The following is a 19,715-nucleotide window of genomic DNA, read 5'->3' on the forward strand; positions in this document are numbered from 1 at the left end:
AAAAGCCCACTTTGGTGTACCAGGTTAGCCATGAGATAAGAAAGACTTGTTCATGCTCAAACAAGAAGATTGGACATTCCCAAAGATAATGTGCAATCACACTCATTCATTCATACAGACACACAGACTCAAACAGACACCCAGAAACACATGCATGCACCGAATATTAAGATAAAGTCGGTCTGCCCCCCTCATGTTCAATTTGACCCCTGACCCCATTGTTCTATTGCTGGGAACGAAACTCATCTTCAAGCGCATGCATGCACGTACACGCTCAGACATCCATCCCGAAATGCATCGCCATAGGTCACTTGCTCTCTGGGGAAAACACACAACAATGACAGCCAGGAAGCCAGTGAGGAGTTTTGTGTCTCCCTTCACAGAGCCCTCGCATACTGATAACAGCCCAAGAAGGAAGGAGGGAAGGAAGTGTTATATTTTCCCGACCCCTTCAACGACATCACTGTCACAGGTTGGATGGAGGCAGGAAATACATCTTGAAAGGGAAGGACAATTAGAGAAGTACAGTACAGGTTGATGGAGAAGGAAGCTGTGTTAAAATGGAAGGAAGGAAGCTGTTACTTATTTCACTCAGAGCAGCTATTGACATTGAAAATGTTGAAATACAGTTGGAAGAAAGGCGGCCATGAGGAGGAGAAAACAGAATGAACTATAAATGAGAGAACAATGATAAGTAGGAAGGAGGACTAAATGGGGGAAGAAAGAAGAATATAGGAAGAGAAAGCAATAAGAAGGGGGGTATTACTAAAATCCAACACTGGACCTTCTACCTAATCATTCCCATCCTATTCTATGCACAAACTCCTGCTGCCCTGTGGAAAACATTTAGATTTTATTAAAAATAGGCAAGAAGATGCATCAATCAGAATTCACAGAAAGCACATTTACTCACATGTCAGTGATGACAGTCACCAGACTTTGCCTATAGGGACATTCTGGCACATCCAAGAACATAACTACAGTGCTGCAGAGACTTAGAATAACAGCACAGCTTGGAGTTCAAGTTTGTATTCATGTGGGGTCCGTAAGCAGATTAAGGAATGAATTAAATGCACCGCAAGTCATACTGTGTCACATCTGAGCTCTGACTTTTAGAAATAGGCATCTTGCAAAAACACACACACGCAATGTGTAATTCTATCTTCCCTTTCCCTGAACCTTCCTGTCTTAGTCCTTCTCTGTCTGGCTCTTACTGCTGCTGGCTGAGTGAATCAGTGTCATGAGTGACTCTACCCTGTTGTCAGTTTGCTCTGGTGCTGAGCATAGGACTCCACATTTCAACTGCTTTCATGCCACTACAGCCATATTTTGAAGTCTATCCTCATTTGTCCCGCGGAACCCCCTGCTGGAGCTGTAATTCACCACTTGAAACTGTTGTGTAATTAGTCGGTAATTCAATTAGGCCTGTGCTTTAAGTGTTTTTTGTTACAATTAAAGATAACAATGTTTTAAATTCATGTTCTTTGTTGCTGCAACAGAATTTTAATCAAATGTGTCCATTTTGCTAAGAATGTGTGCAGTCATACAATGTTTGTGTGCTCAGATTATTTTCATTGCAATGGCATGGAGAACCAGTTACTGTACTGAATATATAAACTTAAAAACTCTAAATACAGCTGATTACAGCTAGCTGATGTTAATGACTGTTGTCCAATAATGGCTATTAATTATTGTGGCCATGATTTTATGAACACCTGGCTGTGAAAAAGTCTTCAAGAAGTACGGAAGGAGGAGGAATAACTTCCATGTATTTGAAAGATGATTGAGATTATTGTACTGGCTGGAAAACTGAAGAAAAGAAAATTTGGCCTCAGAAACAATTGGCCCTGAGAAAATTATGAAATTAGATTCTCCCCTCCTCTGACATCTATAGTTAAAGTGCTGTTGGACTGAACCTCTAAATGCTGTGGACTATAGTTGTGATCGGCAGCTACCAGATGAGTGTGTGCGAATGTGTCGAAGGTCCTCCCTCGTCCTTCCTGAGGACAGTGCTGTAAATACCATAACTAAACTCTTAATTAGTATCATAAAAAACAAACCCTTGCTAGCTCCTCTGCCCTGATATGTAGAGAGAAGGCATTGGATCTTTTGCTGTGCCAAATTACAATCCTCCCAAAGCTTGACCTTCATTACTAATTGGTAGCTAAATGATTTGAAAGCAAGCAAATGGCACTTGGTGACCACCAGAGGTTCATCAGGGGCAGTGGCGCATACTTAAATTACATCAATAGACACAATCCTCAACTGCTGGACTCAAAATAGTGGCTGTGCTGAAGTCATAACCAATCAGCCTCCTCATTACTGCCTCTGCGTTGTCAGCTTTGTCTAAGCACGTCCCTATTCTCTGTGATTAAAGAGTCTGTTTAGGTCTGGGGAAAAGAGACAAGCCATACGTCTTTTTTTGGTGAAAAAAAAACCTTCCCTCAACAATTTACCTTATCTCCCTGTCGGTTCTGAAGTTTAAATTTAGACAAGCTTTTATTGGCTTCCTGGGTCTCAGCGCGAGGTAGATAGGACAAAGTCATGGCTTCCGGGCCTGTCAGTAAAAGTCTGGTCGATGCAGAGGCTTTGGGTGTCAGTAGGAGATGCTGTTCTTTCTGGTGGGCGCACCTTGAGGCAGTGGACCATGGCGTGACCCTGCTGCAGCTGCTGCTTCCTGCTGAAATGGTTGTTGAGTTCAGAAATCACTGCAGAGGAAAATCACTTGTTCAAAATGTGGGAATTTGTGCAAACATAACACCTAAGTTATAGTTATAGTCTTTAATTCTTGAAAACTGAAGACAAATACACATTTTGTTAATGTCTTAAAATGGATTTCAAAGGGAAGTCAACTGCTAACCTGCTACCAAGAATATTTTTGACCAGTTTCGCAGATTGGTCTATAAGTTAAAATGTATACAAAAACACTGTCTGCTAACGGCTTCGCTAGAGCAAACTGAAGTAAAAAGTAAAGCTTGCTAAAAGCAGCTCAGTGTGGGAACGTATCCTCCATAAAGGCAACAAATTCAAATGTACATTAAAATGCTCCTCAGTTTAGCAGTAGTTCTAGCACTGTGCCGTACCACACTAAGAACAGGCACCCTGCTGCCATGTCTGAGGATGGGCTCACACCTGGCGCTCCAAGCTCCCAGTCCTGACAGGGTAAAGTCAGCTGGCTGCACAGCTAACTGAGCTAACTGGGCTAACTAGCTAACAGCGTCTACAGTTAGCAGCAGTTAGCGGTTATTTTACCAAAAAGTCTGTCCATCAAGAAACCCTGTTAATCACAGAGTTGAAGCAGAGCACCTTAAAACATTTTCTCCATAAAATATAATCCAGTTTCCCCACCATAGTTGGTGGTTTGTGATTTAGTGCCTTAAGCACTTCCCATGGGAGATCGTACTTGCTCAAGTTACACAATTCAAATCCAGGCATTCAGAGTGTAAAGTTGGAATTCCAGAGGCTCCATTCTCCCTATTACAAATCAGTGTACCATCAAAATGATTTTGAAGCTGTTAATTAATGGTTAAAATAGATAAAACATAATGTTGCTTTATTTGCTATTCCATGCATTGATTCTGTTCACCATATGCAAAAAGAGACTTAACTTGTAAATGCATCACAAAAAAGAAGCACATGTGTATACAGAATAGAGCAGCACTTTTCTGCTTCTGAAAGCTGATGATGTAAGCAACAAACCAGCACAGTTAAAATATACTGCTGCCGTCCTTCACTGTAAAAGTCTTCACCATGGTTTCTGTTCCTTCAAGGCATGAATGGCTGCTTCGTGTAGATGTCCAAATCTCCATGTCCCCACTACTGTTATAGTACTCGCCAAAGCCACTTTAATTTAAGTCAAAGCTCGTAACCTTCTTTCAAAAATGCTTGTGGACAGAGCGCCATCGAAGTCATTATGATGATTCCTGTGGGAAAACAGGATGCCTTCACCAGGATGATTTTTTGCTGCTGCTACGTTGCCATAAAATTGTTAGTGTCCTGCAGAAATTTCTTTTGCATCTTCACTTCACTGTGGGAGGCACAGGCACTGACAATGTATCCACAATACAGGACTTTATCAAGAGCTGACAAATGTTTTCCACAAACCTACTGCAGGATGAGAAGTTGTATGACCTGGGGGTCATGTCAGCAATTGTTAACCTGCCGCCACCTTTGACATTATCCAATATCAATGTTTCTTTTTTTATTATTCATTCGCAGTTTCTGTAGACACATTAGCTATGTAATTTGTCATCTTTTGCTTTACTCATCACCAGGTTCTGACCCCGCAGCTAACTAATTCACATCGAGTCGCACAGATGAAGGCTGTTTAATAAAACATTGCCACTTGAGGCCTAACAGGCCTCACTCTCCCCTTACAAGTCATACTCTCATTTATTCATGAATTCATGCAATCATCTCCCCATTTCCCCAAACCACCCGGCTCCTAGGAAACTGTCCGTCAAGCGTCTTAGGGGAACGAGTCGGAGGAGGGAGCGAACGAGATAAAGACAGGGAGAGAGAAATGAAGAAAAGTCACACACATACTCACACAGGCACACACACAAAGGTTCCAAGATGATGTCATTGTCTGTTGGTCACCTGACGTTATACCCATAAGGACACTGGGCTTAGCGAAGCGTTACAGATCTATGTTTCTAGAGCAGGCAGGGGTGTGCGTGTGTGTGTGCGCGCACGCATGTGAGCGTGTGCGTGTGTGTGTGTCAACCTTGAATTTGGCCCATGTTAGACATTGGCAGACACAATGTCCTTGATCCAGAAAACACTGAGTAGTCTATCTCTTTGTGTTTCTCCCTCCTTCTGCTCAATCTTTGTCTCTGTCTGCAAAAAATTAACATCATAACCCCATCCTCTCACACCCTTTTGTGTGTGCATGTGTTTTTATTTGTGTGTTTTTTATTTGTGTGTATGTAGGTTTATTGGCCTGAGAAGCCAAATAAAGGCAGCCACGATGCCATTTTTTGTAAGCCAGCCGACAGGTCCTCGTGGGCTCATCGGAGACAACGCTGTTGTAACGTGATTGCAATCACACACTGAAAACACTCGCCACTTGAGAAATAGACAAAGAGAGAAACAGAGAGAGACAGTAGGAGATGTTTGAAAGCACTGAGCTTTATAAGTGAAGTGTTTTTCCCAATACATGTCTTCATCCTTGCTGAGAGTGCCACCGAGTGTCTGTGTGTGTGTGTGTGTGTGTGTGTGTGTGTGGATGTTTAAGCTTTTACCTTGGTTTGAAAAGAGCCCATGAGAGGAGAAGTATTGAGAGGAAAGAGAGAGACTCTAGATGTGAAACAAGAGGCTGATTAGCGAAAGTGAAGGCAAATGTTGCTACGCTCCCACGCACGCACACACACACACACACACACACACACACTCACACATACAGCCTGAGTGTGAGCACTTGATTGCTGCCAAACAACATACAAGGTCATCGCCTTATTATCACCCTCCTCTTCTTGTCCTCTCAAGCGTTCTCTCTCATCCACACACACATACACATTGTTGTCCTCGTTCACTCTCTATCTCGCCACATTTTTTCTTTTCAACTTTTCTCACATTTTTTCGCTCTTTGTCTTTACTTGCACTTGTATTATACTTGCTTTGACTTGTTTTTTTACATGTTTACTTTCCACATAAGAGCTACTTAAATTGTATTTGAGAATAACAACTTTAATTGGGGGTTAACCTTCTGCTCCTTAACATTGCTGTTTTTTTCTGTTGTCAGTAGATGATTTTGATTTCCAATGATTTCCCATCATTGTTGTAACCATTTTGTTTTTCTCTTTGTAACGTCTGCTATTCTTTAATGTCATTCCCTCTTTATTGTTTTCTCCTTCCTTGTCTTTTTCTTGGCCTGATTTCCTTCCCATTCTTTTGTCTGTCACTTGCAGATTGTCAATATGACTGACACTAGTGCAGCACGCTGTAAGGCATCAGGACTAGTGTTGCTGTTGGCGACACAAAACTGGCTGTTAGTCAACACCCAGTGCCTTCACAGCAGTTTGTGTACAGTGTTTCATTGTAGTGAGGTTTAATATATAGCCGTCATTAGTGACATAGCCTATCCTTGCCCTTTTCCCATCTCATTCTATCTCATTTTTTAGTAGAATCCCCTTTCTTGTGGTTCTCATTGATGCCTAAAACAAGTTGAGCAACTTCTGTAGAATTATATTAAGTGTATTTTTATGTTTTTGTTAAAAGCATGTCTTTTTATTGGCCCCTTTCCACAGGCAGAGGTCAGAGTTTAGCATCCTTCCTGGAGCTTTGACAAATTTGGTGTCTTGCTCAAACGTTTTCAGATGATAGACAGTATCCACAATCACTAGTGTGCATGTATTTTCCACCGTTTCCAGTGTTTAATTTACACTCACATCTAACAAGACCTGAGCAAAAATTGAATTGTGCATGTATTGTCTTGTGGAGTGAACGGGACATCTTTTAGCTGCCTGACAGCCTCTATGAACACAGTCCATTGCCTGCAGAGCACAGTGTCTTGAGTTGTGCCCATATTTTATTTGTGTGTTAACCGTGCAAATGAATGACATCTGTCATTTGGGACCTGCAGCATCTGGAGGGTGTCACCAAATACATCAGAGAGGGTGACCTTCAACACGGCAGTTTTTTTTGTTTGTTTTCAGATTCAAAACGTGTTGCATGTCTTCTCTGTTGTCTCAATCTGTTCCTGTTTCCCTAAACCATCACTCAGCCTCTCCAGCTCACTTCCCCTCTCATTAGTTTTCTATTTGTGTGTCTTTCATCTTCGTCACCCTCTGTTTCACACATTGTTATCATATTGTTTGTTACTCTATCTGTTTTTTTGATCTCTTGCTTTCTCGGTGGGGATGACCAGTGGAGGCAGCAGGGACTAATTAACATATTTAAAGTGTGAGAACACTGATGGAGCCTCTGTGTGTGTTTGTTTGTGTGTGGTTTGCATGTGCATACGTGTGTCACAGCTGACCAACAAGGGTAGTGCTGTCACCGGTCTGCAGAGAGGCATCTGGTATTCCATCTGACAAGAGGAAGGAAAATGTGTGTGTGTGTGTGTGTGTGTGTGTGTGTGTGTGTGTGTGTGTGTGTGTGTGTGTGTGTGTGTGTGTGTGTGTGTGTGTGTGTGTGTGTGTGCAATTGCGTGTGTGTGCCCATACAGTATGTGATTACGTGTTAAGTAGCATTCATGTGTGTGCCCTTTCAGGTGAAATATTCTTGTGTGCATACTGCACAGAGTATCAAGTCTTTCTGCCAACTCATGTATGTGTGCATATTGTTACGTACATCAGCTGTAGATCTCTGCATATGCTTGGAGTGTTATTTGTGTATTCATGCGTGTGTTCTCCACTGCACAGTGTGTGATAAATGATGCACTGGTTGGGCAGTTGGCGCTCTGCCTGGACTAACAAACTAATTAATTTCCTCGGATATCACAAGTATCAGGTAGATTGTAGAGTCGGATTCCAGAGTGGGTGGCATTCTCAAAGGTGATAAAATTGAGGAGTCATTTTCTTCCCACACTACCATTATGCAGTAGGTTAAAAAAAAAAAAAGTTTGGGGTTGTTTTTAACCAATCAGAAGGACAGGTTTGACTGCACTGACCTCACAAAATACAACCAAATGTATTTTATTCGACAGCTCTGAAACGTTAATGGAGCCATAGGCTTTAAACTATCATAAAATACTATACATTTTTATTAGCGATATGTGGAAAGTTGACAGAGGGAAGGAAAAGGTGGAAATGCAAATTGGTAAAGAGTGCTGTCCTCACTTAGCTGTACTCCGAGAACACAGATTTAACAGAAGTATTAATAGAAAATAAAACAAAAGGCTATGCACTGTGGGAAACCCAACAGAGACTTCTTTGTAGTTTTACTCGGCTAAATGTATTTATCTAACCTTAAAGAGTAACTCCACCAATTTTAAAACATTAAAGTGTATAAACAGGTCTTGAGGAGTACTACTGAATAAAAGTAGTACAAAGCTAGTTGTGACTCCAGTGTGATTTTAATAGATTTTTTACATTACATATTAAAGCTTTGTCACAACACAAGAAGATTGGTTTTATATTTTAAATCTTGATTACATTTATATAATAAAATATTTTTCTTTCTGTGTGTGTGTGTGCAGGCGTGCTATGGAACTTGTCATCATGTGATGCGCTGAAGATGCCAATCATCCAGGACGCTCTGGCCGTTCTGACCAATAGCGTCATCATACCCCACTCTAACTGGGACTCCTCCCCCAATCACCATGATGACCGCAAGCTCCACCTTCACACCTCCCAGGTGCTGCGCAATGCTACAGGCTGCCTCAGGTAAAAGCAGCACATACACTCGAGAACACACATAGGCAGCACACTCCTATAGTGGTAATCCTTTCAAGACACATGCACCTTTTTCTTCCTCTGCCACTCTCATCTAAAAGAATACAACATGCCCTATACACATACTGTATGTTTCTACCCTCTTTTTTTTTTTTTTTTGCCCCCTCGGCAACAGTATGAAGATCAAGTAGTATCAAGTTGTAGTAGTATGCATAATTCACCATGGTTACATTAAGCTCCAGAGTGTATGTGAGCTGTGTATGTGTGCACAAAAGCATCATTTATATAATAACTGCTGAGATTTAAAGTAATGAGAAAATTTTATTGTGAGAATGAATCTTGTCTCCGCTGAATCTTCACTGCTGTGTGATTATAGATGCATATATTCACAAACTATAAACAATAGTCCATGCGCAGTTGTTTCCCTCTCACTCATTCACTCAATCTCTCTCTCACACACTAACTTGCACTTGTAACCATAGCAACACCTCATCCAATTGAGTCCTTTAGGTGTCAAGATTTTTTGGGTGCATTGTGCTAATAAAGAAAATGTTCCTTAGTTGTTAAAGCTCTGAGTAGTGAAGGAAAACTTACAGCTTTGTAGATCACTTGTATTTGTACACTTGAATTTGATTTATCATATAAAAGTTGAAATTGCTAAACCCTGCTTAATATCACTGTATTTGGTACCTGTGCATATTGGGGGGCGTGACGTTTAAAACATGAATACCTCGCCATCCATATCCATTAAAGCAGCACTTGAATGTCGTTCAGTCAGTATTGAGTTTGAAAGAAAGACGTAAAACCACTGTAACATTGTCACTGGACTCTATGTCAGTACCAGATCCTTGACTTTGCACTTGCAACTCTCAACAGAAGCCCCTTTTAGTTAGAAAATGTGCCACATTTGCAGCCAGGTAAAGGCTGCAATCTGCCGTCTTGTCTATGTGAAATGGAGGTGTAATATTCCTCCTTTTCAAAAAAGCCACCACTGGGGTAGGCGTAAACATGTGACGTGACGTGAAGCACGAAGTTGGGCGTGAACAGTGACGAGTGATCTGGTTATTGACGATTCTCTCGGCTGTGATGGTTAGCATCTCCCAGATCTCAGCGGCTTTCCAGTTGCTCATCTTGACGTCCGTGGATGAAGTGATGAACTGGCTGCTGTGATCAGCTGTTTCCTGCTTTTAAAACTCCCGGCTGTGGGTCGCACAACAGTGCACGTCATCGACACTTCCGCCCATGTCACGCAATTGCCGGGACATCGACGACTTGGATTTACATAGCAATGGAGGTGGCAATATCGGCAGACCAAAACAGACCCCCAATATACCGTGGTCTGTCTAAATTCGCGGACCTAGCCGCAAAAAGGACAGCCAAATTGTCGGGTTGCTGTCCAGTATAAAAACGCTTAGAGATGTGAAGGAAGCGTGATGTGTCCCTCCTGCTTCATTCATCATCAATTCTGGGGAAAAGGATGCGTCTAATTCAGAATGTTATTGATTAAGATTTTTTTTTTTAAAGTCAAAAACCTTCTGGATACAGTTTTAGGAGGTACATAAGATCTGAGCCTTTTTATTATTCCCTCTTTTCAACGCATTTGTGACGTTCAACGTGTCACAACAGAAGTAAAACAGGGAGGCGAACTTGTCTACCACCTATTTTAAACAGGTTTACCCACATTTAAAAAATCAGCATGTATGTGCTAATTTTGGAGTAAATATTGTGTTACTGTATTGAAGGTAAATCCACTTTTTAATTCCAAAAGTTATGTCTGAGCTCTCCTTCTGTCAGTATACAGCTCTGGATCTGAGCAGAATCCGACGTGACTCTGGTTATAAATTTCTCCAGAAGGTCTGGCTTTGCACCCAAGCTAGCCGCCCTTTGACAGCTTCAGCAATTAAGGCAGAAATGACATATTGTTTGTTGAAGTCATCTTTTGTTTATTCCAGAAAATAATCACAGAAAAGCAAAAGTACAGCAATTGACTGTGTAGTTTGACTTTGGTCCTATCTTGAAAATGGGTTTTGATGCTAAAATGTAACCTCTGTATAGCAATATCCCCTGCAGAAACATACTACTATAGGTTTGAGTTGTAATTCTGACTGTGCTGTAGGTGGTTAGCACTGAAAAGGAGCTCTGGTCCTTGATCCCATAAACAACATTTGTTCATCTATGTACACACACTCTTAGACCAACCCCTCAGAGGGCTGAGACGGTTTAGAAAGAAAAAAAACTCCATGTACTCTCGGCCGTCTCTCTTTGAGCTGTATACTCAATCAACCACCAGCAGCCTCTGGATTAAACCTCACCCCTCTCGCTTTGCAGAGCTCCTCTCAAGCTGTTTCGAATGGTTATCTCCAGCTATTGAATGTCTCTCCAAAGCATTTCAAAGCCATTTTGAAGATGTTACAAACAGGTTTTGTATGTATTCATATAATTTTGTGTGTAAGGTGCTACACTGTGTACACGAGCATGTGTGTATGCAATCAACATACCAAAGTAAAGGCTCCAGTTGCTCCAGTCCTTTTGTGATCACTTTAAATATGAAAACTAGCGTTCATAATTACCGGTCATCCAAAATATGCAAAATGCGTATTTGTGAATGTTGACCTGTTGGATATTTGCATAGTTGTAAATGGTTTTCAGCAATACTTACAGTATCTTACCGCTGGTTGATGAGTCAAATGTACATCTTCTGCCAGTCAGTGGGAAGACACCGATCTTACACTGGCACTTATATCTATATCAATTGTTATTCATTTCCACATGTAAAAATAGCTTAAACATAACAGCACCATAGTTATTCGTCCATTTCTGTTTGATTGCTGCAATAATTTTGTACTCCACCTCAGAGGATCTGCTGTATTGTAAAGTAAACCACTTGGAGTTGTAATCTAAATTTTAACTACAGCTTGCAGTGCCGGGTTTATTACTTGAATGCAGTTAGGGACAGTGTAGCATAAATAAGTGTTTGGAAGGTAAAATCCAGTAAAGTTTCTTTGTTATAAACTTCTCCTTTTGTTGTCAGCATTCTAATGGAACAGCACAGGAACTGCCATGGGGGCCTGTAGTACAGGACAAGATAATTATACACAATAACTCAATATCACAAACACCTGTACTGATCTAATTCATTCTACTAATAGCTATGCAGTTGCAATAAATATTACATTGGGAAAACTTTTAAAGCAATTATTTTGCTGGGACAAGTCAGAGTGGAGCAGTGCTGATTTAACTCTGGTAGTTTCCAGGCTGTTTTGCATTATTGCATCTGCATTTGGGTTGCATTATATTTTTTCCACCTTTATGAAAGATGTGAATGACAACCTTTTGAACTTGTTCAGGTTTTTTAGAGGATAGTCCAAAAGTATACTTTACTCAACAAAGCATTTTTATTTAGAGAGAGCCACTGTTATATGAAGAAGGAAAATGATGGATATACAGTAACTAGGATCTTGCAAGGCAAGTTATTATGATGAAGTATTCTGTGTAATATCTATGAAATATGTTTATTCATATTTGCAGTTTAAAGAGGTAAAGATTTGGCATGACGATAAGTAAGATTGCTCACATGATTGCATGAGGACTAGTGGGCAGACTTTTTCACAAATATATCTTTGCCTATAATATGTGGGATTCATGTTAATTCTTGGATTATTGTTAATGTGTGGTTTCAGTCATTTAAGTTCAAATAAAAAAAGTTGAAATATAATCACTCATAATCAATGAAGACCCAGGTTGTACACATTTTATTTGGATGTTTTTGCTGTTTAAATCCAAATGAGCTGAAATGGTTCTTGATTACATATTTCACATGTCAAGGGTTGAGTAATATCCACAGTAAATACTTTATTTGACATATTTTGGAAATGGTTAAGTGTAACTTGTTTTAAAATCATTACACCAGACAATGTCAGTGAATCTAAAGTGTAAGGTCACACAAAGAGAAAACACATTTGTTATCCCTCTTGGAATCTATGGAGGCAGACTTGAAAGAGTTGGCTGTTAAGTTTATTTTTACAAATGTCACTTTTCAATTCCTTGCATATCACAAACTTAATTCACCTCCTCTGTGTGTTTTTCTTTTGATGGAACTGATGAAAGTAAAGTGTTTAAGGTCATGCACGACACGACTGCAAACCACAGTGGTGCAAATATACGACTACAGTTTTTAATTAAGCTGCTTAAATACACCACGATATTTGCCAGGAGTGACATTACTGAAATATTTAAAATTACTGAAAGCAGCCTCTCTAATCATTAAAGTCAGTTGTTAAAGTAGGCACCCATACATCAATACAACACACACTAAAGACAGCATTGGGAAACCTGGCGCTGCACAACATAGTTTAAAAGGCAATGTAGCCTACAGGGACTGGTAAGGGTGGAGTGAAATTTCCATGCAGGTGTGGGTCTCTAAATCGGAGAAACTAATTAGTTCGAGTAGGCAGCATATGGATGATTTATGCGTACATGCTGATTGAGATAATTTAATATAAGAGTCAGAATATTTGTTGTGTTTCTTTTAGTTGTTTATCCCAAAGCAATCTGTTTTGCCTTAAACTTTTAAGATAAAGATATCACTTTTTGCCAGTGAAGTCTGTTGACTTTCAAGTTGTATGTCAAGTTTATTATTTCCTGACTCTCTAAGGTGTTTATAGGGCTTAAGTGTGTGTGTGTGTGTGTTTGTGTGTGAGTGCGTGTGCGTGTTTGTGTGTATACCTCTGGAGATGCAAGGGAAGACGAATGATGCTGTCAGTACACTGCTCCACACCGCGAAGTTACAGATCAAATTGTAAAAGCCGGAAAGGAGAAGGAGGACAGGAGAGAAGAGGAGAAGAGGGCTGAATGTTGGAAAGATTAGAACAGATAGAATGTAGAAGTGGTGAACAATGAGAAGGGGAGACTAACAGGATCTCATAGAAGGGAGCTGAGACACAGAGAGTAATGAAGGTGTTTTTGCTGCTCTCCAGGGTTGTTTTCTATCTCACTATCTGTTCTGGGGGGTTAAAGTGACACAAGGCCACAATGTTCAGGCCTCGGTGTACCTCAGCTCAATTTCAGACCTCTCACCTCTCTCATTATCCCTTCACTGTCTGTGCTTGTGTGTATGTGTTCTGCATGAGAGCGTGTACAAGCCTTTGTGTGCACGTGCCTATCTATGTCTATTTGTTTGTGTATGAGTGCATGTGTGCTTTAGGGTGTATGTGCAACACGTGAACTTGTTTATGGGTGTATGTGTGTGAATCAATCTCAGAAATCACAGCTGGCATGGGGGAGTTGCATATCATAATAGGAATGAACTGGTGTCAAGGCATCAGGTGTTTTCGATTTTGGGTGTGTTCTAGTGTGTAAATGTGCGTGGGCTAGTGTGTGAATATGCGCGTGTATGTGATTTTACGTATGTTCGCGTGCTCATGTGTGCATATATTAAAATGTGGGCCAAGCAGTTAATGATGCCGATGGACCCATATGTTGTCTAATAGGGTGGTGGGCGCACGCGCACACACACACACACACACACACACACTCTCTCTCTCACACACACATATACTGTGTTATCAGAACAGACACAAGGTCTCCTGTGGAGGGGCTTCCATATCCTCCGTTCAGGGGCTGTTTACCTCCCTGCAGGTTGTTGGTTTACAGCCAAGCCAGAAAAAAACCTGCTGTCTCCTCGCTGTACACACTGTTTCTGAGTGTGTGTGTGTGTGTGTGTGTGTGTCTTTCCGTACTTATCACAATCACAGACTCATAAACACTTTAATTTTGTTTCCATTCAGACACCCACAGATGTGGGAGAGCAGTAGGATGACTTATTAGATGAATCAAGAATAAGGAGTGCGTGGTCATGAATGAGTTTGTTTCCATGTTTATTTCATTGATATTAATTGGTTTGTATGCATGTGTGTGCCATCTGGTGATGACCCTCTGCTGCCTGTGCCCTCTTCACACACACTAGCACACGTACACACACGGTCAGACACTTGTGCAGAGCTACCACACACCAGCTGTTTGAGACAAAGTCATTTGTTAATTGAGCAACATTAGAGAGCCATCTGTCCGAGAGTCACTCATATCCACATCTTTTCCTGTACATGTTGCATGTATCTTCAAACGACTAAAACCGACAAACTGACCAACATGTGATTTGCTCAGAGACTGTCAACTAATTTCCCGTTGCACCCAGGGAAGGAAAATCAATGTCAAATGAAAAATGTATAACCTGACTAGTAGTATCTTTTAAAAAAGTGTAATTGGTGAAAAACAAGTTCAGCTTTTCTATCCTTAAATGACTTCCAATTCAGCTCCTCCAGATACAAGGACGCTTGTTAGTGAACTTTTGCCCATTTATGTGTGGGTGCTCCTTTTCCAAATTGCATTATATGATATATAAAGGATGTTTTTACACTGATTGTATATACTTTCTGCGTTATCATTGCACCCGTAATTATTGCCAATCATTCTCCTTGTGGTTTTGTAAAAGCATAGTTGCTATAATAGACAGTATGCATCATCAAATGTGTAAAGAACTCTCATCTCAAACGGCTGAGTTTATTGACTCAATACAATTTGCCTACCAAATCATGTTGTTTACAATGCTACACTCACATTAGCCATGTTCTCTGTGAGAAGAGACTACTAGGCATATACAAACGTGCAATGCCATATTCAGTTGATATTTTTGTTTTTGGTGCAATGGAACAAATCAATCAATCAAAGCAGATAGTTTGTAGCTTAAAGAGAAGCCAGAATCAAAGCTGGGACTCTCATGGTCAGCTCTCTAACTCCTAAGCCCCACCCAATGAAAGAAATACTTGAGTCTTTTACTGTAATAACCTACTGTAAATGGTCACCGGTCCAAAATATTTTGAAATGTACTCATATAACATAGATTCTGTAGTCTTCAAGGCTGTCTGGGATCTAAAAGGCATGATTTAACAAAATGATTTTCAACTCTGCTATATCTTTTATTCCTTTCAGCTTTATTGACTGAGTTCAAGTCAACTTTTTCAGTTTCTTCATTCCTTTATTTTTATTTCTTCCATAAAAGGGCATTTTTGTGTCTTTATGTACTCTTAATGATGCTCACCCACCAGCACTCCAATAAATGTTGTAATTCTTTTTAAATGTGTTTATCTGAAAGACGCCTCATGCTACACCTCTCTCCATGTGTCCTTCCAAAACTTCCAATACGATTAAGCCAACTGTTTATCATACTTAAGGAAGACAGAAATTACTGTATATTAAAACCATTACGGGGAATAGTACACTTTATTTTTTCCAAAATACAGCTGTAAGATGGCTTTCTTTTTATCACTGGCACCATGGCACTTCAATGTTACTTAACTGCAGCTAAAATAACAATGTTAAATTCTAAATGGGATGTTTAATCAAGTTGTGTGTCTTTTTGCTCTGTAGGTAATTATTTAACGATGCAGGCTAATGACTTAGACTAAATTAATGAGGAGTGACATCAGATAGGATGAGGTGTAAGCCTGTAATGGACTCGTTAAATAGTAGAGATTTACCAGTTAGATTTAAGGGCATTCACACACACACACACACACACACACACACACACACACACACACACACACACACACAAACATGGAGGTAATTGAAAACCAGCATGTAGGTGCTCACATGCCTCCTTTCAGTGCTGCTAGAATTCATATGCGCACACACCTTGCTTTAAAATGTCACCTCCCATACTCATCCTTCACCTTCTTATGAAATATGCCGTCTGATATGTTCTCTCTCTCTCTTTCGCTCTCTCTCTCTCTCGCTCTCTCTCACCCTCTCTGATCGATTACCATACGCACAGATTATTTTACCAGGGTCCATAAATCCCTTACGTTAGAGTGAGGACTCAAACAAACAAGCTTGCATTATCTGAAAATTCTGTGGTGAAACACAGCAAGATGTGAGAATGCCTGAGGACACATAACACCCAGAAAAAAAAAGTTAGCAGGCTATTTTCTGCATAAGAAATCCTGGCCTCACTGTGTTCGTCAATAACTGGCACAGAAGGAAAGGCGTGTTACAGAAAGGCACAATATCTCATGCTTCATTACAGAACCACTAGACTAACAAGCACACACACACAGAGAAACAGACACAAGCACATTCACATTACTTCTTGCATGTACATAAAAACACACACATGGCAGTGTTCATCTCGAATCCATGGGGCAGCTTTGTGCAGGCTTTTCCAGGGCTGTGTATCCAGACGGACACAAGCTATTAAGCAGTGCATAACAGGCAGCTGGTGTAGTTATGGACATGACATAATACAACATCAGAATCATTTTCATTTCTAAGTATTTAAAAAATTGCACAGAAATTTGCATGGCATGGCAGTAAATCACGGTGTAATACTGCAACACTGTGGAAATACAGGAACCTTGATTATATTGAGAGTGGATAGACATCTCCATTACCCTATATAGTTTAAAATTTCTTGGAGCACTAAAGCTGACACAGCCATTAATGGATTCCATTGTAATCTGGCCTTGCTCATTGTTGTTTGGCGAGGCCATGCAGGAAATCAGTTGACAAAATGTAACTTCCTACACCTGACTGGATTAACGCACCTCTTGACGTGCTGTCAAGGGTCTATATTTATAATTTATAAAATAAAAAAACATATGGCTGTTATGGAGATGTAGGACTTCTGAAACTGTGCTTATCTTTTATTTTTAGCATGTTTTGAATACAATTTTGGCGAGAATGGGACATGTAGATGCGAACTCGTTTTAATTTAAAAATTGAAGCTTGCATGAGGTTGTCTGGTTATGCAAAACTAGACAGTTATAACACTCCAAAAATCTTTTTAAGAGGACTAGACAACAGGGTAATAAAATTACAAATCACAATCTTTTTTTCACAATTTTTTAAATGCCCTGTATATAGCCAGACTTGAATAGCCTCCGACTTTCTCCATTTGCACCATTAAAACACAGTATTAAAGATGTTTCCTTTTTTGGCACAAGCTCCACATCTGCCATGCTGTTGGTTATAACTCATGCTGCATTACTTACAATACATCACCCAAGTAAGAGCCTCGTGAAGTAATTTGTCTAAGCATAGCCATCTAATTCACTACAGCACCCTATTTGGGTGTAAAAGGGCATTAAATACTGTGATAACTATGAATTACCTGAATAGCAAAGAAGTAAGTCACACTTTAGGCTCTGTCTGTATGATTACCTCAGGTGAAAATATTTACAGTAGAGAAACAGAAGCTCGCTAAATGTCAGTTTTTTCCTTAGTTAAGGGCTTTAGATAATTGTCCAGTCAATCTACAACAGAAGAAAAAGCATTTGTCGACACTCATTTTGTTTCAGTATTGTATACCTATGCAGGTAAACATCTTTTTTTTTTTTGAAAGTTTTCTTAGTTGACCATTTATGTGGCATAGCCAGGTGCCTTTGCTTCCATCCACGATAAGGCGTCAGATGAAAAAACTTGATGGAAATCTCAGTAAAAGTCTGCGTATTCAAGGCTGAGCGTTAAAGCAATAAATAATCCATCCTCTCTCACTCACCCACCTCCTGTCGTTGGTGCTTAAACATTAGTCAAGGTGAAGTGTTTTCACTGTTCCGTTGTTTTATATCGACTCGACAGAGAATTGTGTCTCTGCTACGCAGGTCTTCCATCGTGGGCCTGTTTGCCCATTAGCATTCAAAGTGGGTGAAAATGACTTGACCTTCTCTTGGAGGCGGAGAGCTATGAACGCAAAGTTTTAATTGAGTTCTTGTGTCTTCCCCCCTCTCTCTCTTTTCCTTCTTTGTCATCAGTACAATAAATGATTGACCTCATCTCATAGACTAGTGAAACAGCTGTGATCGCTTTATTATGCCACTGTGATGGATGAACTTATTCATTCATACCATCACATCGTCTCCTCGTTCACACCTCTATTACAGATATTTCGCCTTTCAAAAAAGATGTTTAAACTTGTGTTACCAAACTTCTGTAATTGATTTATTTTTCATTCTTGCGCTCTGCTTTGCCAGTTGTTGACACCCATATCCTTTATCAAAAGTATAATGGGGGTTCATTTATTGTATTGGTCTCAAATAAAGTTCAGTGTGTCAGCCAACCAATAAATACAGAGACATGACAAACATAAAAGCCGTGGCTGTTTATTCAGACAGTTGTATTGTAGCTTAGGGCCAAAATGGAATGTTATGATGACATTGAAATGTTTGCAAACTTCACTAATTGTCAGTTTTTCAGGAGTCAACCATAAAAAACTGCTTTTTAGTTTGATAATATCAACGTTGAAATATAGCTATAACTATACAAGCCACATAATATAAGCCTCTGTCAAATTACATTAAAGTGCTTAAAACTACTGGGTAAAGTATCTCATGAACTAACAAGCAGACATTATCGAAACACAAAGTCAGATTGTAAATGTGTCAGCTAAGTGCTAATTTGTCCATTTTCAGTATGGTCATGCTGGCCAACAATTGTAGCCTTCCAACATAGCCACCAGAGGATGTAATGTAGTGAATAACCTCCAAATCTCTACGCAGTCATCCACTGAGGTGAACGTTCCTATCCAGAACAATGTATTACTATCACTACACTAATAGTGACAATATCGTGTAATACTGTGCAACAATTCTAGAGGACATTTCTTTTTCCTTACATTTTCTTCATGAATTAAATTGACAGGAATTGATTTTACAGATTGTGACAATGCTGGGGAAATATATTGAGTGGTTGTGACAATGAGGCTTTAAGACTAAGTGTATAGATTTGTCTCTTTACTCATAGACAGACACACACACACACAATACACTATGCTTGGTGTAGCTCTAACGTTGATATTGGGTGCATCATATGTAGTAGGGCTGCACAAAAAGAATCATATTGCAATTATTTTGACAGATGTTATGTTTGCAATATGATACATAGTTAGTGGGAATGATCATTTTGCTCTCAGTTTCATCACATTTGTTATGGGCAGTACCAAACTGACATGTTTTCTCACATCTGGAGACCTAAATGTGTATGCCTCAGCATTTCTACAGCACTCCAGTACTTTATGGTAATGCTGTTTTGTCACACATTTTACCTTAATCAAAAAATGTTAGCTTCCGCAATTTGGATGGCCCCCGGCCATATTGCAATTTTGATTACTTTTTTATTAATTGTGCAGCCCTTATATACAGCAATTTATTATGCGTGTCCCTACATTTATTAACATATGTATTAGAGTGAAAGTGTTCATTCCAAAAGGGATTTGCAAAGGAAATATAATATTCAGTCTAGCTTATGCTACACACCTCAGTTTATTTTATCGACACAGGCAAATGAGCCATTGTCTGCTACTGAGTGTCTCTATATCTCAGGAAGCTC

The 19,715-nt window shown here is 39.9% G+C and overlaps 1 protein-coding gene across 1 annotated transcript in view; it reads left to right on the forward strand.

Annotated features, from left to right (window-relative positions):
- The window catches only part of ctnnd2a (catenin (cadherin-associated protein), delta 2a), a 252,245-nt gene that overhangs the window by 190,106 nt on the left and 42,424 nt on the right, over positions 1-19,715 (forward strand). Inside the window, exon 15 of the mRNA XM_073488891.1 lies at positions 8,141-8,327. Coding sequence (XP_073344992.1) covers positions 8,141-8,327 — 187 coding nt within the window. The remainder of the gene's footprint in view (positions 1-8,140; positions 8,328-19,715) is intronic.

Source organism: Pagrus major, chromosome 19 (assembly GCF_040436345.1).
Source record: "Pagrus major chromosome 19, Pma_NU_1.0".
In the NCBI taxonomy this organism is placed as follows: Eukaryota; Metazoa; Chordata; class Actinopteri; order Spariformes; family Sparidae; genus Pagrus; species Pagrus major.